At 45.6% G+C, this 25,469-nt stretch overlaps 1 protein-coding gene across 1 annotated transcript in view; it reads right to left on the bottom strand.

The window, feature by feature from the left end:
- The window catches only part of FOXK1 (forkhead box K1), a 138,463-nt gene extending 113,090 nt beyond the window's left edge, over nucleotides 1-25,373 (bottom strand). The window contains exon 1 of the mRNA XM_069733923.1: nucleotides 24,850-25,373. Coding sequence (XP_069590024.1) covers nucleotides 24,850-25,358 — 509 coding nt within the window. The 5' untranslated portion in view covers nucleotides 25,359-25,373. The remainder of the gene's footprint in view (nucleotides 1-24,849) is intronic.
- Nucleotides 25,374-25,469: the final 96 nt, after the last annotated feature.

Below are 25,469 nucleotides of genomic sequence, written 5' to 3'. Positions count from 1 at the left end.
AACTGGCTCACATGAGGACTGCCCCAGGAAAGGAAGACCAAGAGTCACCTCTGCTTCTGAGGATAAGTTTATCCAAGTCACCAGCCTCAGAAATTGCAGGTTAAAAGCAGCTCAGATTAGAGACCATGTCAATGCCACACAGAGTTCTAGCAGCAGACACATCTCTACAACAACTGTTAAGAGGAGACTGTGCAGCAGGCCTTCATGATAAAATAGCTGCTAGGAAACCACTGCTAAGGACAGGCAACAAGCAGAAGAGACTTGTTTGGGATAAAGAACACAAGGAATGGACATTAGACCAGTGGAAATCTGTGCTTTGGTCTGATGAGTCCAAATTTGAGATCTTTGGTTCCAACCACCGTGTCTTTGTGCGACGCAGAAAAGATGAACGGATGGACTCTACATGCCTGGTTCCCACCGTGAAGCATGGAGGAGGAGATGTGATGGTGTGGGGGTGCTTTGCTGGTGACACTGTTGGGGATTTATTCAAAATTGAAGGCATACTGAACCAGCATGGCTGCCACAGCATCTTGCAGCGGCATGCTATTCCATCCGGACTGCGTTTAGTTGGACCATCATTTCTTTTTCAACAGGACAATGACCCCAAACACATCTCCCGGCTGTGTAAGGGCTATTTGACCAAGAAGGAGAGTGATGGGGTGGTACGCCAGATTACCTGGCCTCCACAGTCACCAGACTTGAACCCAATCGAGATGGTTTGGGGTGAGCTGGACCGCAGAGTGAAGGCAAAAGGGCCAGCAAGTGCTAAGCATCTCTGGGAACTCCTTCAAGATTGTTGGAAGATCATTCCTGGTGACTACCTCTTGAAGCTCATCAAGAGAATGCCAAGAGTGTGCAAAGCAGTCATCAAAGCAAAAGGTGGCTACCTTGAAGAGCCTAGAATATAAGACATAATTTCAGTTGTTTCACAATTTTTTTGTTAAGTATATAATTCTGTTAATTCACAGTTTTAATGCCTTCAGTGTGAATGTACAATTTTCATAGTCATGAAAATACAGAAAAATCTTTAAATGAGAAGGTGTGTCCAAACTTTTGGTCTGTACTGTATGTCCACAAAGGAAGTGATCAAGCAGTTTTTGAACTCCAGGAAAATGGACCTATTATTGATGAAGTGGAGGCATTCCAGATGGGCAGGTACATAAGCAGCAATGAAGCTGTTTGGAGAATACAAGGATTCTCCATTCATGAGCGCTACCCACCAGTTGTGCATCTGAGTGTGCACTTAGAAAATGGACAGAGAATTTATTTTTATTTTTTATTTTAACCCAGCAAACTTGCAGCAGCAGCTCCTGATACCACCTAAGACCACCCTCTTGGCATTGTTTGAGCTGTGTCAACACAGCTTTTGCAAAAACAATTCTCTACTGTGATTTACCAAAGTAAAGGGGGCTTGATATTGAAGGCTATCCAGGGGTGAAATCAACTGATACTCTTGGTCGTGTCTACACTGTTCATCCGTCAAATGCAGAGTGCTTCTACCTGCGCATGTTACTTCATGTTGTCAAAGGCCCTACATCATTTTCTGACCTGAAGACTGTCGGAGGCCATGTGTGTGAAACATTCAGGGAAGCTTGCCAAAGAAAAGGACTTCTGGAAAATGATGGACACTGGGACATGACCCTCAGTGAAGCAGCAGCCACACAACCCCCAAAGCGACTAAGACACCTCTTTGCTATTATTCTAACAACCTGTAGCATTTCAAATCCTCTTGAGATTTGGACAAAGTACAAAACTGATCTCAGTGAGGACATCCTCACGCAGATTAGAAGGGAAAATCCTCAGCTACTCATTAACTTCACTGAGGAAATGTTCAATGAAACTTTAATGCTCCTTGAAGACCAGTGCATAGCAATGTCAGGAAAAGCCTTACAGTTGCTTGGTTTGCCTGCTCCAATAAGAAATCCTGAAGGCATCCAAATGTGTAGGGAGATTTTCATAGAAACAAACTACAATATTGATGAACTGACAGCATTTGTGTCTCAGAACAAGCCAATATTGGTACCAGATCAAAGGGACGCCTATAACTACATTTTAAGTTTCAGTGAAACCAACAAAGGTGGGATTGTCTTCCTTGATGCTCCAGGTGGAACAGGAAAGACATTTGTAATCAACTTGCTCCTGACAAAATTTCGACAACAAAAAAAAGATTGCACTTGCAGTGGCATCTTCTGGAATTGAAACTACGCTTTTAAAAGGTGGCAGGACAGCACATTCAACATTCAAACTACCACTTAACCTGTCTCATAGTGACAGCCCCGTGTGTAATATTGCCAAGGGATCAGGACTAGCCAAATTGCTTCAAAAATGCAGTGCCATCATTTGGGATGAATGCACAATGTCACACAAAAGGGCTCTGGAAGCAGTGGACAGACTGCTGCAAGGCCTGCGTAGCCACAAATATATCATGGGAGGAGTAGTTGTTGTTTTGGCAGGTGACTTCCGCCAAAATGCCTATGTGGCATCAATAGTAAAAAGATCTAATGTTAAAAATAATAAAAAAACAAAAAACCTGCTATTCTCACCCTCCGTCGTCCGACGATGCGCTCACGCCTGCCGCCATCTTCCATTCCCGGCGATGCATTGCGAAATTACCCAGAAGACTTAGCGGTCTCGCGAGACCGCTAAGCCATCTGGGTAATTTCGCAATGCATCCTGGAAACGGAAGATGGCGGCAGCCGCGCGCGTATCGCCGGAGCTTCACTGGATCTCAGGGGTGAGTATATAACTATTAATTATTTTAATTTTTTTTTTTTTTTTAACAGGGATATGGTGCCCACACTGCTGTATCTCTTCAGGAAAGCCTACAGCCTGCACTGACACCGCTGCCGCCTCATCACTATCGAAGCTACCGCCTCACCAACAGCGGAGCTCCTGCAACCCTCAACCTACTGTCTCCTTCCCCATAATCCTGTAGAATGTAAGCCAGCAAGGGCAGGGTCCTCGCCCCTCTGTATCAGTCCGTCATTGTTAGTTTGCTTACTGTAAGTGATATTTGTAACTTGTATGTAACCCCTTCTCATGTACAGCACCATGGAATCAATGGTGCTATATAAATAAATAATAATAATAATACTACGTGGGCTGTGTTAGATACCGCGTGGCTGCTATATACTGTGTGGGCAGTGTTATATACTGCGTGGGCTGTGCTATATACAGTGGGGCAAAAAAGTATTTAGTCAGTCAGCAATAGTGCAAGTTCCACCACTTAAAAAGATGAGAGGCGTCTGTAATTTACATCATAGGTAGACCTCAACTATGGGAGACAAACTGAGAAAAAAAAATCCAGAAAATCACTGTCTGTTTTTTTATCATTTATTTTTGCATATTATGGTGGAAAATAAGTATTTGGTCAGAAACAAACAATCAAGATTTCTGGCTCTCACAGACCTGTAACTTCTTCTTTAAGAGTCTCCTCTTTCCTCCACTCATTACCTGTAGTAATGGCACCTGTTTAAACTTGTTATCAGTATAAAAAGACACCTGTGCACACCCTCAAACAGTCTGACTCCAAACTCCACTATGGTGAAGACCAAAGAGCTGTCAAAGGACACCAGAAACAAAATTGTAGCCCTGCACCAGGCTGGGAAGACTGAATCTGCAATAGCCAACCAGCTTGGAGTGAAGAAATCAACAGTGGGAGCAATAATTAGAAAATGGAAGACATACAAGACCACTAATAATCTCCCTCGATCTGGGGCTCCACGCAAAATCCCACCCCGTGGGGTCAGAATGATCACAAGAACGGTGAGCAAAAATCCCAGAACCACGCGGGGGGACCTTGTGAATGAACTGCAGAGAGCTGGGACCAATGTAACAAGGCCTACCATAAGTAACACACTACGCCACCATGGACTCAGATCCTGCAGTGCCAGACGTGTCCCACTGCTTAAGCCAGTACATGCCCGGGCCCGTCTGAAGTTTGTTAGAGAGCATTTGGATGATCCAGAGGAGTTTTGGGAGAATGTCCTATGGTCTGATGAAACCAAACTGGAACTGTTTGGTAGAAACACAACTTGTCGTGTTTGGAGGAAAAAGAATACTGAGTTGCATCCATCAAACACCATACCTACTGTAAAGCATGGTGGTGGAAACATCATGCTTTGGGGCTGTTTCTCTGCAAAAGGGCCAGGATGACTGATCCGGGTACATGAAAGAATGAATGGGGCCATGTATCGTGAGATTTTGAGTGCAAACCTCCTTCCATCAGCAAGGGCATTGAAGATGAAACGTGGCGGGGTCTTTCAACATGACAATGATCCAAAGCACACCGCCAGGGCAACGAAGGAGTGGCTTCGTAAGAAGCATTTCAAGGTCCTGGAGTGGCCTAGCCAGTCTCCAGATCTCAACCCTATAGAAAACCTTTGGAGGGAGTTGAAAGTCCGTGTTGCCAAGCGAAAAGCCAAAAACATCACTGCTCTAGAGGAGATCTGCATGGAGGAATGGGCCAACATACCAACAACAGTGTGTGGCAACCTTGTGAAGACTTACAGAAAACGTTTGACCTCTGTCATTGCCAACAAACGATATATTACAAAGTATTGAGATGAAATTTTGTTTCTGACCAAATACTTATTTTCCACCATAATATGCAAATAAAATGTTAAAAAAACAGACAATGTGATTTTCTGGATTTTTTTTTCTCAGTTTGTCTCCCATAGTTGAGGTCTACCTATGATGTAAATTACAGACGCCTCTCATCTTTTTAAGTGGTGGAACTTGCACTATTGCTGACTGACTAAATACTTTTTTGCCCCACTGTATTACGTGGCCACTGTTATATACTGCGTGGGCAGTGTTATATACTGCGTGGGCAGTGTTATATACTACGTGGCTGTGCTATATATTACGTGGCCAGTGTTATATACTGCGTGGCCTGTGTTATATACTACGTCGCCTGTGTTACATACTGCATGGCTGCTATATACTGCGTGGCCACTGTTACATAGTGCCCCCTGACGAAGGTTGCTTTTCCGAAACGCGCATTGGGGCGGGGGTGAGTCCCAGGTGATTTGGTCTGCTTGAAGGTGGGTAACATAGCGGTCCACATGACACTGCATTTGGATCCAATCATGTGGGTTTGGCGCCATAATAGTGATGACTATTTTCTGCTGGAATCACTGCGTTGAGAAACACGTGATGGTGTCTCCGCGGTGTTGGATGTTTTGGTCTCCCCGAGGCCAATCATCTGTGCCTTTTATAGCCTTTTTACTAGGCACTGCTCCTAATAGCCAGATTCCTACTCCACACTGATGAGGGGCAAAAACCCCGAAACAGCTGTCTGTGGATGGATACCATGCTTGGCATAGGTGGCTTTCCTTCATAGGATGCTGCCCTTCCCGTGGTTGTTCCTTCCCGGGGAAAGGCCTGGCTATTCACGGCTTGCGTCGAGAAACACTTGATGGTGTCTCCGCAGCTTCTTTACATGCATCTGCATATTTCCCATAAGGGATGGGGGCAGTGTTCTGGAATCACTGCGTTGAGAAACACGTGATGGTGTCTCCGCGGTGTTGGATGTTTTGGTCTCCCCGAGGCCAATCATCTGTGCCTTTATATTTATTTTCTGCTGGACATGGAATTTTTTTGGCAGTTGTAATAGTGTTTATGCCACCCACTGATTGCAGCAATTGCTATAGATACTATATATGTTATTACCCCCCCCCCCCTTAAATAGTTGGAATATCTGAATAATTATTATTGGTAAATAACAGTAGATCCCTGGGTACAAAAACCTCCGGTTGCTGTTTTGCAGAATATCCTTGTATATATAATTTGGTATGGTCATCTTCATTCACCGTTTGTCTAAATGATATTAAATAAATAAAGCTGTAATTTTGATACTTAATTAGACCTGGTATCATCATTTTTTGTGGTAGTACTGTTATATATTGCGTGGCCTGTATTAACGCATCGGGTATTCTACAATATGTATGTATATAGCAGCCACATAGTATATAGCACAGGCCACGTAGTATTTGTCTGCTATATACTACATGGCTCCTATATACTACGTGGCCTGTGCTATATACTATGTGGCTGCTATATACATACATAAATACATATTCTAGAATACCCGATGCGTTCGAATCAGGCCACCATCTAGTATAGTAGATAATTGTCTAAGGGTCACTTCCGTCTTTGTCTGTCCTTCTGTCTGTAACGGAAATATTCATTGGTCGCAGCCTCTGTCTGTCATGGAAATCCAAGTCGCTGATTAGTCTCGCCAGCTGCCTGTCATGGCTGTCGCGACCAATCAGCGACGGCCACAGTCCGATTAGTCCCTCCCTACTCCCCTGCAGTCAGTGCCCGGCGCCCGCTCCATACTACCCGAAGTCAGTGCCCGCTCCATACTCCCCTCCAGTCACCGCTCACACAGGGTTAATACCAGCCTTAACGGACCGCGTTATGCTGCGGGTAACTCACTCCGTTACCGCCGCTATTAACCCTGTGTGACCAAGTTTTTACTATTGATGCTGCCTATGCTGCATCAATAGTAAAAAGATCTAATGTTAAAAAGATCTAATGTTAAAAATAATAATAATTAAAAAAAACCTGCTATTCTCTACTTCCGTAGTCCGACGATGCGCTCGTGCCTGCCGCCAACTTCCATTCCCGGAGATGCATTGCGAAATTACTCAGAAGACTTAGCGGTCTCGTGAGACCGCTAAGTGATCTGGGTAATTTCGCAATGCATCCTGGGAACGAAAGATGGCGGCAGCCGCGCGCGCATCGCCAGAGTTTCGCTGGATCTACGCTGGATCCCGGCGGGTGAATATATAATTATTTTTAAATTTTATTTACTTTTTTTTTTTTTTTTTTTTTTTTTTTTTAACAGGGATATGGTGCCCACACTACTAAATACTACGTGGGCTGTGTTAGACACCGCGTGGCTGCTATATACTACCTGGCCAGTGTTAGATACTATGTGGGCTGTGTTCTATCCTGCATGGGCTGTGTTCTATACTGCGTGGGCTGCGTTATATACTACATGGCTGCTATATACTACGTGGACAGTGTTATATACTGCGTGCTATATACTACGTGGCCACTGTTAGATACTATGTGGGCTGTGCTATATATTACGTGGCCTGCGTTATATACTGCGTGGCTGCGTTATATACTGCGTGGCTGCGTTATATACTGCGTGGCTGCGTTATATACTGCGTGGCTGCGTTATATACTGCGTGGCTGCGTTATATACTGCGTGGCTGCGTTATATACTGCGTGGCTGCGTTATATACTGCGTGGCTGCGTTATATACTGCGTGGCTGCGTTATATACGGCGTGGCTGCGTTATATACGGCGTGGCTGCGTTGTATACGGCGTGGCTGCGTTGTATACGGCGTGGCTGCGTTGTATACGGCGTGGCTGCGTTGTATACGGCGTGGCTGCGTTGTATACGGCGTGGCTGCGTTGTATACGGCGTGGCTGCTATATACTGCGTGGCTGCTATATACTGCGTGGCTGCTATATACTGCGTGGCTGCTATATACTGCGTGGGCTGTGTTATATACTACGTGGGCTGTGTTATATACTACGTGGGCTGTGTTATATACTACGTGGGCTGTGTTATATACTACGTGGGCTGTTATTTACTGCGTGGCCTATATTAACGCATCGGGTATTCTACAATATGCATATAACAGCCACATGGTATATACCACAGGCCACATAGTACTCCTATATACTATGTGGCCTGTGCTATATACTATGTGGCTGCTATATACATACATATTCTAGAATACCCGATGCGTTAGAATCGGGCCACCATCTAGTTCTATGATATGTGTATTGACGAATATTTCCTTTGAAAATTATGTGTAAATGACAGAATTGCAGTAGGTAAAAGCTCATGTTAAAATCGCATTGCAACTGGATACAATCGCACTGCATTCGGATGTAAATCGGATAGTATGTGTGAAAAATCAGATTGTACTCGCATGACACTCGTGCGACTCTCGGCAGGGAGACTCGGACCGATTTTTCATACGTATAAGTGTGACTCCGGCCTAAGAGCAACTCCCAGCCAGATGGTAGAGTCACAAACAACATGCTGGAGGGCCAAGACCACACAAAAATTCAGCAACCATTTAAGTTAACATGATCTTAGACTTGAAGTGTTGTCATTTAAGAGCATATGTTGGTAGTTGTGGCATTGCTTTGCATTCTCCATTTTACTCTCCCACATGTCAGAGAAAGTCCCTTACTCGTTGCTGTCCCAGCATCTCCATAAACCAAGTAATTAGCAGGCCATTGGCATCTTCCTTGGCAGTCACATTATCTCCTAAACACTCTTATTGCTCACTACCTGTCCCACTATCCCTAATAATAACAACGGTCTCCTCAATAGTCCAAGTGGCACTTCTTGCCAGGGTGGAGCAGGATGAGCTCTTCTGTCTGAGCAGAGGAACAGCGTTCCTGTTGGATGAAAATGTGAGGGCTGCAGCAGATAAGGGACACTGTTCATGTCAGATCTGACATGACAAACTGTATTTATTATTTGCCTGCATGGGATTGGTGGACATTATTTCTTTTCCACCTTATTGCAGTATCCAGGAAATCATTACTAGATATCTTCACATTCTCGCAAGCTAGAAGCACATGGACTATCTAATTAGAGCAAGGCTAGATCGGCACGTCCATTACGCCACTGGCTAGGAAGCACAGCATTGCTTCCAGTAACAGCCTGATACTGAGCGCCAAGTGTTTGCACTGTAAACAGCTGCATTGTGTTATGTCCTGTGTGACAGGAGAATCGACATCACAGTCTGTCATCCTGACAACAGAAACCTTCCGCTGATCACTTGGGAGGTAAAGCCCCCCATACACATTACACAGCCATCATCTGAGCCACCATTCCCCCACTGGAGACCCACATACATAGAAATGCCAAGCTCAGCGGAGAACTTGTGTCCTGATAACACAAAGATCAGACGTTGGAAGTCCGACACGCTGGGATGGATCCTTCTTTTTCCTGACATAATCTGTCTGGGGAGAATCGGGAGGGCCCAATACACATTAGACAGTCGTCCAATCCCATAGATATTATCCGTGCATGGGGACCTTAGGTTTCAATAATGTTAGCCCAGCACGCTCTCCACTGCATTCCTAGTAGGACTGAAGTGAGGACAGAGGGTGGGTGATCATTCAACTTAAGGTACCGTCACACTCAGCAACTTTGCAAAGAAAACGACAACGATCCGTGACGTTGCAGCGTCCTGGATAGCGATCTCGTTGTGTTTGACACGCAGCAGCGATCAGGACCCCGCTGTGACATCGCTGGTCGTAGCTAGAAGGCCAGAACTTTATTTCGTCGTCAGGTTGGCGTGTATCGTCATGTTTGACATCAAAAGCAACGACGCCAGCAACGTTTTACATGGAGCTAACAACCAGCGAGAATGATAAGTGAGACGCCGTTACGTCACTGGATCGCTCCTGCATCGTTCTGGAGTTGCTGTGTTTGATGTCTCTACAGCGACCTAAACAGCGACGCTCCAGCGATCTAGTTTAGGTCGGCTCGTTGTCTATATCGCTGCAGCGCCGCTGAGTGTGATGGTACCTTAATCCCCATTGCTGGGTCAATCAGCACCTTAGCTGTTGATGAATACACTTGGTAACAGTATATGCTTGGAAAACAGGCACATAGGACACAACAGGGCAGACAGCATGATAGCAATTTGCTGAAACGAATACAATTCACTTTTCAAGTCATTCCATTAGGACCAGCAATTTTCACACCGGTCTTGAGGAGGCATACTGGAGTCAGAAACTCCTGATTTCCTAAGAAGAGCACACCTCTTAAAGGGCCACTGTCACCCCCTCCAGCCGTTATAAAGGGTGCATACTGCTGTGCGAGATGTGAGCACGTTGTGCATTTGGAAACCCAGATTCTGAATCTAAATGTGCAGCTGGCAACACTGAGATCCATAGACAATATGGAGAGGAGTCTTCTGCTCACGGAGCAGACGCTCAATGGGACAGATGAGGGGGGGGGGATGGTAGGATGGAGCTGCAGGATGATGAAGTAGCAAGCTGGGTGACAGTTAGGAAGCGGGGTAGAGGGAAGAGTGCTAGAGAGGCTAGTCCTGATCTGGAACACCCCAATAAGTTTGCTAAGTTGGCAGATGAGGGGGGTGCCAGTACAGGGGTAGCACTGCTGCAGCCAGGCATGTCCTCTGAAAGCCGGGGGAGTGACTGCTCCTGTAAGGAGGGAAATAGGAGAGCAGGGCAGGCCAGACAGGTGCTGGTAGTGGGAGACTCAATTATTAGGGGAACAGATAGGGCAATCTGTCACAAAGACAGGGATCGTCGAATAGTGTGCTGCCTACCTGGCGCTCGAGTCCGACACATCGCTGATCGGGTGGACAGATTACTGGGAGGGGCTGGTGAGGACCCTGCGGTCATGGTGCACATTGGCACAAATGACAAAGTTAGAGGTAGGTGGAAGGTCCTTAAAGATGATTTCAGGGAATTAGGCCGCAAGCTGAAATCAAGGACCTCCAACGTGGTATTTTCCGAATTACTGCCTGTACCACGTGCCACGCCAGAGAGGCAACGGGAGATTAGGGAGGTTAATAAGTGGCTCAAGAATTGGTGTAGGAAGGAGGGGTTTGGGTTCCTGCAGAACTGGGCCGACTTCTCAGTTGGCTACAGGCTCTACGCTAGGGACGGGCTGCACCTCAGTGGGGAAGGTGCAGCTGTGTTGGGGGAGAAAATGGCTAGAAGGTTGGAGGATTGTTTAAACTAGGGACTGGGGGGGAGGGTATTCAATTTATAGGAGGGGAAGATGGTGCAGATAGAGACCTGGGCACAAATAAGGAAGTTGGGGGTGGCGGTGGCATGGGGGGTGGGGTTAGAACAGTTAATAATTTAAGAAAGAGTAGAGGTACAGAGAGATACATAAAATGTATGTATACTAATGCCAGAAGCCTCGCCAACAAAATGGACGAATTAGAACTAATGTTGTTGGAGCATAATTATGACACTGTGGGGATATCTGAAACGTGGCTGGATGAGAGCCATGACTGGGCTGTTAACTTGCAGGGCTATAGCCTGTTCAGAAATGACCGTACAGATAAGCGCGGGGGTGGGGTGTGTCTGTATGTAAAATCGTCCTTAAAACCCATCCTGCGTGATAATATAGGTGAATTTAATGAAAATGTAGATTCCCTGTGGGTGGAGATAAGGGGAGGGGGAAAAAATAATAAATTACTGATAGGGGTTTGTTATAAATTTCCAAAAATAATGGAAGCAATGGAGAATATCCTCGTAAAGCAAATAGATGAAGCTGCGACTCAAGGAGAAGTCATTATTATGGGGGACTTCAACTACCCTGCAATAGATTGGGGAACAGAAACCTGCAGTTCCAGCAAAGGTAATCGGTTTTTGACAACTATGAGAGACAATTACCTTTCACAACTGGTTCAGGACCAAACAAGAAGGGGGGCACTGCTAGACCTAATATTAACCAACAGGCCAGACCGCATTGCAAATATAAGGTTTGGGGGTCACTTGGGAAATAGTGATCACAAAATAATAAGTTTTCATGTATCCTTTAATAAGATTTGTAGTAGAGGGCTTACAAGGACACTAAACTTCAGGAGGGCAAATTTCCAACGGATGAGAGAGGATCTTGGTGCAATTAACTGGGATGATATCCTGAGACATAAAAATACACAAAGAAAATGGGAGACATTTATTAGCATCCTGGATAGGACCTGTGCACAGTATATACCGTATGGGAATAAACATACTAGAATTAGGAGGAAACCAATACGGCTAAAAAGAGCTGTAAGGAGCGCAATAAGTGACAAAAAGAAAGCATTTAGAGAATTAAAGGAAGTAGGTAGTGAGGAGGCATTAAATAAATACAAAAAATTAAATAAATTCTGTAAAAAGCAAATCAAGGCAGCAAAGATTGAGACAGAGAGACTCATTGCCAGAGAGAGTAAAAATAATCCTGAAATATTCTTTAACTACATAAATAGTAAGAAACTAAAAAATGATAGTGTTGGCCCCCTTAAAAATAGTCTGGGTGAAATGGTGGATGAGGATGAGGAAAAAGCCAATATGCTAAATGACTTTTTTTCATCAGTATATACACAAGAAAATCCCATGGCAGACAAAATGACTAGTGATAAAAATTCCCAATTAAATGTCACCGACTTAACCCAGCAGGAAGTGCGGCGGCGTCTAAAAATCACTAAAATTGACAAATCTCCGGGCCCGGATGGGATCCACCCCCGAGTACTGCAGGAATTAAGTACAGTCATTGATAGACCATTATTTTTAATCTTTAGAGACTCCATAATAACAGGGTCTGTACCACAGGACTGGCGTATAGCAAGTGTGGTGCCAATATTCAAAAAGGGGACAAAAACTGAACTTGGAAATTATCGGCCAGTAAGCTTAACCTCTACTGTGGGTAAAATCCTGGACGGCATTCTAAGGGATGCTATACTGGAGTATCTGAAGAGGAATAACCTCATGACCCAGTATCAGCACGGGTTTACTAGGGGCCGTTCATGTCAGACTAGTTTGATCAGTTTCTATGAAGAGGTAAGTTCCGGATTGGACCAAGGGAACCCAGTGGATGTAGTGTACATGGACTTTTCAAAAGCTTTTGATACGGTGCCACACAAAAGGTTGATACATAAAATGACAATAATGGGGATAGGGGAAAATATGTGTAAGTGGGTTGAGAGCTGGCTCAGGGATAGGAAACAAAGGGTGGTTATTAATGGAGCACACTCGGACTGGGTAGCGGTTAGCAGTGGGGTACCACAGGCGTCAGTATTGGGCCCTCTTCTTTTTAACATATTTATTAATGACCTTGTAGGGGGCATTCAGAGTAGAATTTCAATATTTGCAGATGACACTAAACTCTGCTAATTAATACAGAGGAGGACAATTTTATATTACAGGATGATTTATGTAAACTAGAAGCTTGGGCTGATAAATGACAAATGAGCTTTAATGGGGATAAATGTAAGGTCATGCACTTGGGTAGAAGTAATAAGATGTATAATTATGTGCTTAAATCTAAATCTCTGGGCAAAACCGTCAATGAAAAAGACCTGGGTGTATGGGTGGATGACAAACTCATAATCAGTGGCCAGTGTCAGGCAGCTGCTACAAAGGCAAATAAAATAATGGGATGCATTAAAAGAGGCATAGATGCTCATGAGGAGAACATAATTTTACCTCTATACAAGTCACTAGTTCGACCACACTTAGAATACTGTGCACAGTTCTGGTCTCCGGTGTATAAGAAAGACATAGCTGAACTAGAGCGGGTGCAGAGAAGAGCGACCAAGGTTATTAGAGGACTGGGGGGTCTGCAATACCAAGATAGGTTATTACACTTGGGGCTATTTAGTTTGGAAAAACGAAGACTAAGGGGTGATCTTATTTTAATGTATAAATATATGAGGGGACAGTACAAAGACCTTTCTGATGATCTTTTTAATCATAGACCTGAAACAGGGACAAGGGGGCATCCTCTGCGTTTGGAAGAAAAAAGGTTTAAGCACAATAACAGACGTGGATTCTTTACTGTAAGAGCAGTGAGACTATGGAACTCTCTGCCGTATGATGTTGTAATGAGTGATTCATTACTTAAATTTAAAAGGGGACTGGATGCCTTTCTTGAAAAGTATAATGTTACAGGTTATATACATATTAGATTCCTTGATAGGGCGTTGATCCAGGGAACTAGTCTGATTGCCGTATGCGGAGTCGGGAAGAAATTTTTTTCCCCAATGTGGAGCTTACTCTTTGCCACATGGATTTTTTTTTTCCTTCCTCTGGATCAACATGTTAGGGCATGTTAGGTTAGGCTATGGGTTGAACTAGATGGACTTCTAGTCTTCCTTCAACCTTAATAACTATGTAACTATGTATGTAACTATGTAAACTAAAAGAGCCACCTTGTGCATCAGTAATGCTGCATTCTGCATTCTGCATTCAACCGTTACACCGATGCCTCTACCCTGTGCCAGTCATTACACTGGCTACCCATCCACTCCAGAATCCAGTACAAAACTACTACCCTCATCCACAAAGCACTCCATGGCTCAGCACCACCCTACATCTCCTCCCTGGTATCAGTCTACCACCCTACCCGTGCCCTCCGCTCCGCTAATGACCTCAGGTTAGCATCCTCAATAATCAGAACCTCCCACTCCCGTCTCCAAGACTTTACACGTGCTGCGCCGATTCTTTGGAATGCACTACCTAGGTTAATACGATTAATCCCCAATCCCCACAGTTTTAAGCGTGCCCTAAAAACTCATTTGTTCAGACTGGCCTACCGCCTCAATGCATTAACCTAACGATCCCTGTGTGGCCTATTTATAATAAAAAAAAAAAAAAAAAAAAAAAGGTTCCTCGCATCATGTTCTCATACACTTTATGCAGTATTAGCCCTCTGTGTCTGTACTGCTACATACTTAGGCAGTTAACTGGTTCATGCAGCTTTACATGAACACCTGAGCCTTACACTATGGCCGGTCCGAATAACTAAAGCAATTGTTACCATCCACCTCTCGTGTCTCCCCTTTTCCCCATAGTTTGTAAGCTTGCGAGCAGGGCCCTCATTCCTCCTGGTATCTGTTTTGAACTGTATTTCTGTTATGCTGTAATGTCTATTGTCTGTACAAGTCCCCTCTATAATTTGTAAAGCGCTGCGGAATATGTTGGCGCTATATAAATAAAATTATTATTATTATTATTATTCTAACAAGGTGGCTCTTTTAGTTTTTGGTGCATTTATTCCCAAAATAAAGCGTTTTATAACTTCTCCAAAATACCTGTCTTTAGACAGGGAGGCAGGTCCTCACCCCCCTGCTTGAAACGCCACACTGCCATCACTCAGATTTTCAGGGGCGCCACCCCCTCTGCGCTGTTTTCGCATGAAATCCTTATTATGACTATAATAACAATACATATAAAAATGCTTCCCTCAGAAGGCATTAACACCTAAAAGCGCGTTGGGGACCTGGCAGTCACCTCCACTATTGGTAAATTTTTACTTTATATGTATCGTAATCTTTTTCATTACCATGCTACCGTATGTTATTAACCCCTTTACCCCCGAGGGTGGTTTGCACGTTAATGACCGGGCCAATTTTTACAATTCTGACCACTGTCCCTTTACGAGGTTATAACTATGGAACGCTTCAACGGATCCCAGTGATTCTGACATTGTTTTCTCGAGACATATTGGACTTCATGATAGTGGTAAAATTTCTTTGATATTACCTGCGTTTATTTGTGAAAAAAAACGGAAATTTGGCGAAAAGTTCGCAATTGGCGAAAATTTTGAGAAATTTTGCAATTTTCCAACTTTTTATATTTTTATGCCCTTAAATCACAGAGATGTCACACAAAATACTTAATAAGTAACATTTCCCACATGTCTACTTTACATCAGCACAATTTTGGAACCAAATTTTTTTTGTTATGGAGTTATAAGGGTTAAAAGTTGACCAGCAATTTCTCATTTTTACAACACCATTTTTTTTAGGGACCACATCTCATTTGAAGTCATTTTGAGGGGTCTATATGATAGAAAATACCCAAGTGTGACACCATTCTAAAAACTGCACCCCTCAAGGTGCTCAAAACCACATTCAAGAAGTTTATTAACCCTTCAGGTGTTTCACCGGAATTTTTGGAATGTTTAAATAAAAATGAACATTTAACTTTTTTTCACAAAAAATGTAATTCAGCTCCAATTTGTTTTATTTTACCAAGGGTAACAGGAGAAAATGGACCCCAAAAGTTGTTGTACAATTTGTCCTGAGTACGCTAATACCCCATATGTGGGGGTAAACCACTGTTTGGGCACACGGGAGAGCTCGGAAGGGAAGGAGCACTGTTTTACTTTTTCAACGCAGAATTGGCTGGAATTGAGATCGGACGCCATGTTGCGTTTGGAGAGCCCCTGATGTGCCTAAATAGTGGAAACCCCCAATTATAACTGAAACCCTAATACAAACACACCCCTAACCCTAATCCCAACAGTAACCCTAACCACACCTCTAACCCAGACACACCCCTAACCCTAATCTCAACCCTATTCCCAACTGTAAATGTAATCCAAACCCTACCCCTAACTTTAGCCCCAACCCTAACTGTAGCCTTAACCCTAGCCCCATCCATAACCCTAGCCCTAACCGCAGCGCTAACCCTAACCCTAACCCTACCGGGAAAATGGAAATAAATACATTTTTTTAATTTTTTAATTTTTCCCTAACTAAAGGTACCGTCACACTTAGCGACGCTGCAGCGATACCGACAACGATCCGGATCGCTGCAGCGTCGCTGTTTGGTCGCTGGAGAGCTGTCACACAGACAGCTCTCCAGCGACCAACGATGCCGGTAACCAGGGTAAACATCGGGTAACTAAGCGCAGGGCCGCGCTTAGTAACCCGATGTTTACCCTGGTTACCATCCTAAAAGTAAAAAAAACAAACAGTACATACTTACCTACAGCCGTCTGTCCTCCAGCGCTGTGCTCTGCACTCCTCCTGTACTGTCTGTGTGAGCACAGCGGCCGGAAAGCAGAGCGGTGACGTCACCGCTCTGCTTTCCGGCTGACCGACGCTCACAGTCAGTGCAGGAGGAGAGCAGAGCACAGCGCTCGAGGACAGACGGCTGTAGGTAAGTATGTACTGTTTGTTTTTTTTTACTTTTAGGATGGTAACCAGGGTAAACATCGGGTTACTAAGCGCGGCCCTGCGCTTAGTTACCCGATGTTTACCCTGGTTACCAGTGAAGACATAGCTGAATCGGTGTCACACACGCCGATTCAGCGATGTCTGCAGGAGATCCAGCGACGAAATAAAGTTCTGGACTTTCTTCCCCGACCAGCGACAGCACAGCAGGGGCCTGATCGCTGCTGCCTGTCACACTGGACGATATCGCTAGCGAGGACGCTGCAACGTCACGGATCGCTAGCGATATCGTCTAGTGTGACGGTACCTTTAGGGGGTGATGAAGAGGGGTTTGATTTATTTTTATAGCAGGTTATTTAGCAGATTTTTATGATTGGCAGGCGTCACACACTGAAAGACGCTTTTTATTGCAAAAAATATTTTTTGCGTTACCACATGTTGAGAGCTATAATTTTTCCATATTTTGGTCCACAGAGTCATGTGAGGTCTTGTTTTTTGCGGGACGAGTTGACGTTTTTATTGGTAACATATTCGGGCACGTGACATTTTTTGATTGCTTTTTATTCCGATTTTTGTGAGGCAGAATGACCAAAAACCAGCAATTCATGAATTTCTTTTGGGGGAGGCGTTTATACCGTTCCGCGTTTGGTAAAATTGATAAAGCAGGTTTATTCTTCGGGTCAGAACAATTACAGCGACACCTCATTTATATCATTTTTTTTATGTTTTGGCGCTTACAAACGATAAAAACTATTTTATAGAAAAAATAATTTTTGCATTGCTTTATTCTGAGGACTATAACTTTTATATATTTTCTGCTGATGATGCTGTATGGCGGCTCGTTTTTTGCGGGACAAGATGACGTTTTTAGCAGTACCATGGTTATTTATATCTGTCTTTTTGATCGCGTGTTATTCCACTTTTTGTTTGGCGGTATGAGAATAAAGCGTTGTTTTTTGCCTCTTTTTTTTTTTTTTTTTTTTTTACAGTGTTCACTGAAGGCGTTAACTAGTGATATAGTTTTATAGGTGGGGTCGTTACGGACGCGGCGATACTAAATATGTGTACTTTTATTGTTTTTGTTTTTTTATTAAGATAACGAAATGTATTTATAGAAACAATATATTTTTTTTTTTTGGGGGGGGGGGGATTTAAAAAAAAAAAATGTTTACACATTGGAATATTTTTTTTTACACTATAACATTGCCCCGGGGGGGGGGGGGGGGGCCATCATGTTATAATGTAAGATCACTGGTCTGACGTGCACTTTTCCTATGCTTCCCGGCGCCTGCTCTGAGCAGGCGCAGTGAAGCCACCTCCCTGCAGGACCCGGATGCCGCGGCCATCTTGGATCCGGGCCTGCAAGGAGGAGGAGGAGGTAAGAGACCCTCGCAGCAACGCGATCACATCGCGTTGCTCTTGGGGTCTCAGGGAAGCCTGCAGGGAGCCCCCTCCCTGCCCGATGCTTCCCTATACAGCCGGCACACCGCGATCATGTTTGCTCGCAGTGTTTCGGGGGTTAATGTGCCGGGGGGCGGTCCGTGCTCTGGCACATAGTGCTGGATGTCAGCTGCGATAGGCAGCTGACACCCGGCCGCGATCCCCCCATGAGCGCGGCCGATCGCTATGATATACTATCCCGTCAAGGGTCAGATAGGCCCAGTTCACCTCGACGGGATAGTACGTCATGGGTCAGAAAGGGGATAAGGATTGTTAGACTTACTTCTTACCTTGTCCAGACTCACCTATTGTGACATTTACATTGCCTCTTTGGATTATGTTACTTTTTCTCTCTAATCCTACATATTGAGATTCATTTAGTGTCATCTTTATGTATGTTGTTACATTTACCCCTCCCTCCATGTTGGAGTGTGATGCCATTTTATCCAATGACTAAGGCCCCTTTCACACATCAGTTTTTTGCCATCAGTCACAATCCGTCGAATTTAGAAAAAAAACGGATCCGGCGACTGATGCCGCCGGATCCATTTTTTTCTCATAGACTTGTATTAGCGACGGATGGCCTCACGTTTCATCCATCGTTCGCTGGATCCGTCGAAAATTGTTTGTCCGGTGCCCGGAAACAACGGACAAAGTAACGGTTTTTGTTTACGCCGAAAAAACGGACAGCCATCATTTGCTAGAATGGAAGCCTATGGCGCCGGATCCATCAAATGACGGAAGCCGTCGCCGGATTCCGTTTTTTTTTTTTTTTTTTTTTAAACTGAGCATGCTCCGATACAATTAGCCAGATCCGCTAGTCAGATTTGTCCAAAAAATTGATCCGTTGCATCAGTTTTTCATAATCTGCGACGGATCTGTCCATTCAACGGATTGTGACTGACGGAAAAAAACTGATGTGTGAAAGGGGCCTTAACTGTGCGTCTCAGATTATCTTATCTTTTAATAAATATTCAATAAATATTTTTTTTAATCTATTGATATTATGGTCATAATTGCACGTTTCCTATATGATTTCCTAAGTAATTCCGGTGTATCGTCATATATGCAAAGTCCTACTGGACAAGTACTCATAAGTTTAATTATTAAATATATAATTTTTACTCACTGACTTCATGTACTTATGCAAATTGACTATATTTGATAGCTACATATACATATGTATCGCTAGAGAGAGGAAATAATGAGAACAGGATGCTCGTGGGAGAAAACCCAATGCTTCCATTAGTCTTCCTTGACACTGCCTTCAGGTCCCTGTTTGGTGGCCCTGTCGGGGCTTTAGTCCGAACCTCCACACAAAATGGGATTCAGGCGTATGCGCCAATGGGGACATAGACTATAATGGTGCCGAGACAGCAAACGTGCGCTCTGTTGTGCATCATTTTTGGGTGTGTACGCCTACTGGAGGAGGACCCCTAGACTACGTCCGAGTGTCAAACTCCAGTAGGTGTACACGTCTGAAAATGATGCATGACAGAGCGTAAGTTTGCTCTGCCTGTACCATTATAGTCTATGTCCCAGTAGGCGCATGCATCCCAATCACATTTTGCGGGGGTTCACAGGTAAGCCCCGACAGGGCTACAGAGCACATGCCTGAACGCAGTGTGAAAGCACCCTAAGGGTATGTGCACACGTTGCAGATTTCCTGCAGAACTGCAGCTTTTTTTTCCGCGCAGAAATGCTGCAGATCTGCAAGTGAGTTAAGGTACCTTCACACTCAGCGACGCTGCAGCGATACCGACAACGATGTCGATCGCTGCAGCGTCGCTGTTTGGTCGCTGGAAAGCTGTCACACAGACAGCTCTCCAGCGACCAACGATCCCGAGGTCCCCGGGCCCCAGAGCCGCGCTTAGTAACCCGATGTTTACCCTCGTTACCAGCGTAAAAGTAAAAAAAACAAACACTACATACTTACCTACCGCTGTCTGTCCCCGGCGCTCTGCTTCTCTGCACTCCTCCTGCACTAACTGTGAGCACAGCGGCTGGAAAGCAGAGCGGTGACGTCACCGCTCTGCTTTCCGGCTGACCGACGCTCACAGCCAGTGCAGGAGGAGTGCAGAGCACAGCGCCGGGGACAGACAGCGGTAGGTAAGTATGTAGTGTTTGTTTTTTTTACTTTTACGCTGGTAACCAGGGTAAACATCGGGTTACTAAGCGCGGCCCTGAGCTTAGTAACCCGATGTTTACCCTGGTTACCAGTGAAGACATCGCTGGATCGGTGTCACACACGCCGATCCAGCGATGTCTGCAGGGAGTCCAGCGACTAAATAAAGTTCTAGACTTTCTTCAGCGACCAACGATCTCCCAGCAGGGGCCTGATCGTTGGTCGCTGTCACACAGAACGATTTCCTTAACGATATCGTTGCTACGTCACAAAAAGCAACGATATCGTTAACGATATCGTTATGTGTGAAGGTACCTTTACAGTACAATGTAAATCAATGGCAAAAAAAAAATGCTGTGCTAATGGTGCGGAAAAATCTCCACAGAAAACGCAGCAGATTCAAAAAAGGACCATGTCAATTCTTTGTGCAGATCTGCTATGTTTCTGCACCCATAGAAATCTGCAGGGGTGAAAAAAGGAAGAAATCTGCACAAAAATCTGCAACATGTGCACATACCAAAAAAAGGCGCAGATTCTGACCTGTCTTTTCTGCCAAGAAATGCAGAATCTGCACAGAAAATTCCACAGTCAAATCTGCAACGTGTGCACATAGCCTTAGGGTATGCGTCCAACTTCAGGATGGCCGGCGGTTTAGTCGGAGCGGCAAACCCGCTCCGCGCTAAGCTCCGCCCCCTTCTGGGACGAGATGATGCCGGATGTGTTCATAGCACACATCCGGGATCATCACACCCCACACATAGGGCCCTGTGTTTTATACCTTGCGGCGACGCAGCGTTGCCACAAGGTATACGGACATGCTGCGATCTTAAAAGACGCGCCGCATATCCGGAGTCGCAGAGCCGCCGGGTGCGTGTTACCACGCATAGTGGAGACGGAATTTCATTCAATCCCCTCCACTATGCTGTAACATCTGGACGCTGCGTCTCTATGCAGCGTCAAACACGCAGCGTTTACTACACGTGGAAACATACCCTTACAGTAATACAGGGGGCCTTGAGGGTCTGCAGCAGGAGAATGTTCTGATAACCACAAATCTCAGAGAAAGACACAGGTCCTGACCCTTTCACTGTCAGAATTTGTACACACGTTGCGGATTTGACGCTGCGGATTCGCAGCAGTTTTCCATGCATTGTACAGTACTATGTAAATTTATGGAAAACAAAATCCGCAGTGCACTTCTTTGTGAGGATTCCGCAGGAAGTTTTACCTGAGGATTTTTCAGATTCTGCGTGGAAAAATCAGCACACATTCGAATCTGCAACGTGTGCACATAGCCTAAGTCTCAGTACTCCATTAATCTTAAGGCAATCAAATAGAGGTGGACAAAGCTACTTTTTTTTTTTACATGAATGAGATTTGTAAAGTTTCAAAACTTTCCATGCTGGACTACATTATGTTCACATAAGCCTTTCTTATGACTTACCCAAAGTAAATCGTCCTGGTGACCTTGCAACAAATCGCGTGTCATTGATCACATCTTTGGCAGGGCCTAAAAATTATTATTGGTGATCCCCATGTGTAAAGGGGCGATGTGCTAATGATGATCAGAGGGGAACGGTAAGAACAATTGTTAAAGGGAGTCTGTCACCCCCAAAATCGTATATGAGCTGCGGCCACCGGCATCAGGGTGTTTATCTACAGCATTCTGTAATGCTGTAGATAATCCCCCGATGTAACCTGAAAGATGAGATATAAAGGTTATATTATACTCACCCATGGGCGGTTCCGCTGCGGTCCGATGAGCGTCGCGGTCCGGGTCCAGCTCCTCCTATTTTCATCAGATGATGTCCTCTTCTTGTCTTCTTGCCGCGGCTCCGGCGCAGGCGTACTTTGTCTGCCCTGTTGAGGGCAGAGCAAAGTACTGCAATGCGCAGGCGCTGGGCCTCTCTGACCTTTCCCGGCGCCTGCGCACTGCAGTACTTTCAGTACGCCTGCGCAGGAGCCACGGCAAGAAGACAAGAAGAAGACGTCATCCGATGAAGATAGGAGGCGCTGGACCGGACCGCGACACCCATCGGACCTGGACCGCAGCGGGACCACCCCTGGGTGAGTATAATCTAACCTCTTTCTCACATCTTTCAGTTTACATTGGGGGCTTATCTACAGCATTACAGAATGCTGTACATAAGCCCCTGATGCCAGTGACCGCAGCTCATATACGATTTTGGAGGTGACAGACTCCCTTTAACATGAACTTCCCTCCTAATCATTACATGAAAAATCCAAGCGTTGATCACTATGCGCAGTTTATCTCTGTGTATAAAGCCCCAGGTCTGTCAGGTTTCCACAGCTTTGATGCACAGAACAACAGAGAACACAGCATTATCCTACCAACTGGTCAGAAGAGGATCTTTCTATTATAATTGGGACCCAAATTCATCCCAAAGCAGATCAATCTCGGTTAGGTCTATTTATCTCACAAGATGTCTTAGATCCTTAAATCTACGACTGACAGATGACAGCGGAAACCACCCATTGGTCAAAGCGAGAAAGCCCTAAAACTCAGAAGTAAAAGGGGAAATGTTATATGGCCGACACAGCTATTCCACTACACGTGAGCGAGGAATATTACAATCTGGTGCGGGAGCTGGCCTACCCATTTATGAATGGTCACTCAGGATATGTTCACACGTCGTGATCTGCTGAATTCTGCCTGAAAAAGTGCCAAAAATAGTAATAAGGCTTGCTCTGAATATGCTCTGCCTTTTGTCACTTTAACCTCTTCAGCCTTCCAAAGCCCTGAGGCAGCTAAAAAAAATCTCCAGTCCGTTCTACTGGCCGACAGCAAACCCTCCATAAAAGATACCCCAGGGAACATCACAAAAGACGCTTCAGGGAAAACATGGCCGGTTATATCCTGATGTTTCTTCTGTTTAAAAAAACTATGTGGATACTCTGGGTGTGTGCACACAGCGTCGTTGAGATGGTGGCGTACCCACCAAGTTTTCCACAGGAAGACCCTTCAGGATATGCCAGGGTCTTTTGTCCTCCTGTAGGATCTTTTTCTGGAGTCCGTTTCTTTTAGTTTTCACTGACATTTTGGTACAACTACTGTGCGGCTTCCAGGTCACCTGAAGGATGGCGAGGTCACCTCTTCCGGCCACATCATGGCTTCGAAGCATGAAGCAGCTCAAATCTGACAAGATCCCAAGTGGTGCCGACACTACGAGGTGTGTATGCTTTTTAGAGGGGCTTTCTCGGATGGATTTTATGTGGGATTTGTTTTATAGGCCGGCATCACACTGGCGTATTGCATCCAATGCGAGCGCATCGCTTGCGATATGCTAATGACACTCGGCTCCTGCTCGCTGCAGTGTCGTGCGTCTGTGCTCTGATTCTCTCGCACAGGGAGGATCGGAGCACAGCTGCGGAGGACGCGGAGAAATGAATTTCTCCATCTCCTCCATTGCTGGGCTCCGCTTATAGCGCACATCACTCGGATGATATCCGAGTGATGTGCGCTGTCTCACTCGCACCCCTAGGCTTATATGGGTGCGAGTGAGCTGAGAGTTTTCCTCGGTCCGAGACAATCGCAGCATGCTGCGATTGTCTCGGACCGAGGAAAACGGCCGACAAAAAGTCGGCTGCTGGGAGCTGCCCCATAGCTTAATATTGGTCCGAGTGCAATGCGATTTTTTATCGCATTGCACTCGGCCTTTAAAACGCCAGTGTGACGCCGGCCATAAAGACGCCGTGGGCACATACCGTGAAGATTTTGGAGCAGTTTCTACAAGCTCCTCATTGAAAACTGCTTTGAATATTCTTTAAATAAGGCTACGTTCACAACGATTTCTTCTTTACAAGGAACGCGCATTATTTGAAGCATTTTTTTCAGCACGCTCTTTACACTTTTTTTTAATTAACTAGGATGAATTTTTTGACACATTTCTGCAGCAATATAACCTTATCAAACCTAATCAGAAAAATGTGCATTTCTGTACCACGTGTTGACAAGATGATGGTAAAATGCGACGTGCACTACAGCTATAGGCTATTCTTACAATTCAAATGATTATCAAAAAAATAGTGTGAAAAAGCCTATGGTGCAAAGAAGCAGCATGTGGATTCATGAGGCTTGAAAAAACGCTTCAGATTTATCTACTGAACCAAGTGAAGCACAATAATACTCCTCATACAGAGAAAAGGCTACAAAACCACTTGATCAGCGAGCAGCCAATCAGATTGCAGGTTGTATTTTGTCACTGCCGCTCACAGAATGAGCAGCAGGCTCTGATTGGCTGCTGGCTACAAGTCACTTTCACCTCAACCGTTTGCATGGTTGACATGTCGCAACTGTCAGAGCCGGCGCGGGACAGATAGTGTCGCACACACGCGTCATTTGCTGTACAGTAGACTTCCCCATGAGGGCAGAAGCCCTGTGCCCTGTGGGCAGCGCCTGCACCACGCAGGACGAGCAGCAGCACGTTTTCTCACAGTGTTGACATAATCCTCGATAGAGAAAGCGCCAGGCGCCATAGAGTGAGAGCGGCCACGCGTGACGAGCGCACGAGGAAAGTCGCCCCTCGCGGAGTGTCCCCTTCCCCCACCCCGTAGGCCTGTACTCACTGGCTGGAGAGCTGCAGAGGGGGCGCCCCCCGCCGCTGGAAGGCCCCATCCACAAACACCCCGTTCTTGCCCAGGCAGCGCAGGTAGAAGTGCGGCTCCACGAAGTTGATCTGGAGGTGGCGGCGGGAGATGAAGCTGGAGCGGCCCATGTTCACATCCACCGAGCCCTGGCTGGAGTCCCGGCCGATGATCACTTGAGAAGTTCGCATGAAGAACTCGAAGTCTCGTCCTTCCAGACGGGCGAGCGCTGGGGGGGCTTCATGTGGCGGAGAGGCCAGGTCACAGGCCGCGGGGCGCCCCCCGGACTGCACGGGGCTGCAGGGGGCAGAGCGGAGCGCCAGCAGGGCCAGCACCCCCGAGTCTTCTCCGGGCTCCATGGCGGCCACGGCGCGGTGCCAGCTAGGATTGTTTTGGTTGTTGAAACTGAGTAACTGCAGGCGGGTAGACGGGCGGAGCGGAGGGAGATGGCCGGCCACAGGGGGAGGGACAGAGCTCAGGTACTGGGACATGCACTGCTCAGGGCCCCACAAATCTCACCCACATGGGCCACATCTACAACATGGGCACAACACCACGTCTTCAGTTCGGATTCTGCCTGAAAAAGCCCCAACGACTTGTGC

Source organism: Ranitomeya imitator, chromosome 7 (assembly GCF_032444005.1).
Source record: "Ranitomeya imitator isolate aRanImi1 chromosome 7, aRanImi1.pri, whole genome shotgun sequence".
Taxonomy (NCBI): Eukaryota; Metazoa; Chordata; class Amphibia; order Anura; family Dendrobatidae; genus Ranitomeya; species Ranitomeya imitator.
Note: the sequence above shows the minus strand (reverse complement) of the source record. Positions and strands in the feature narration are given on the sequence as shown.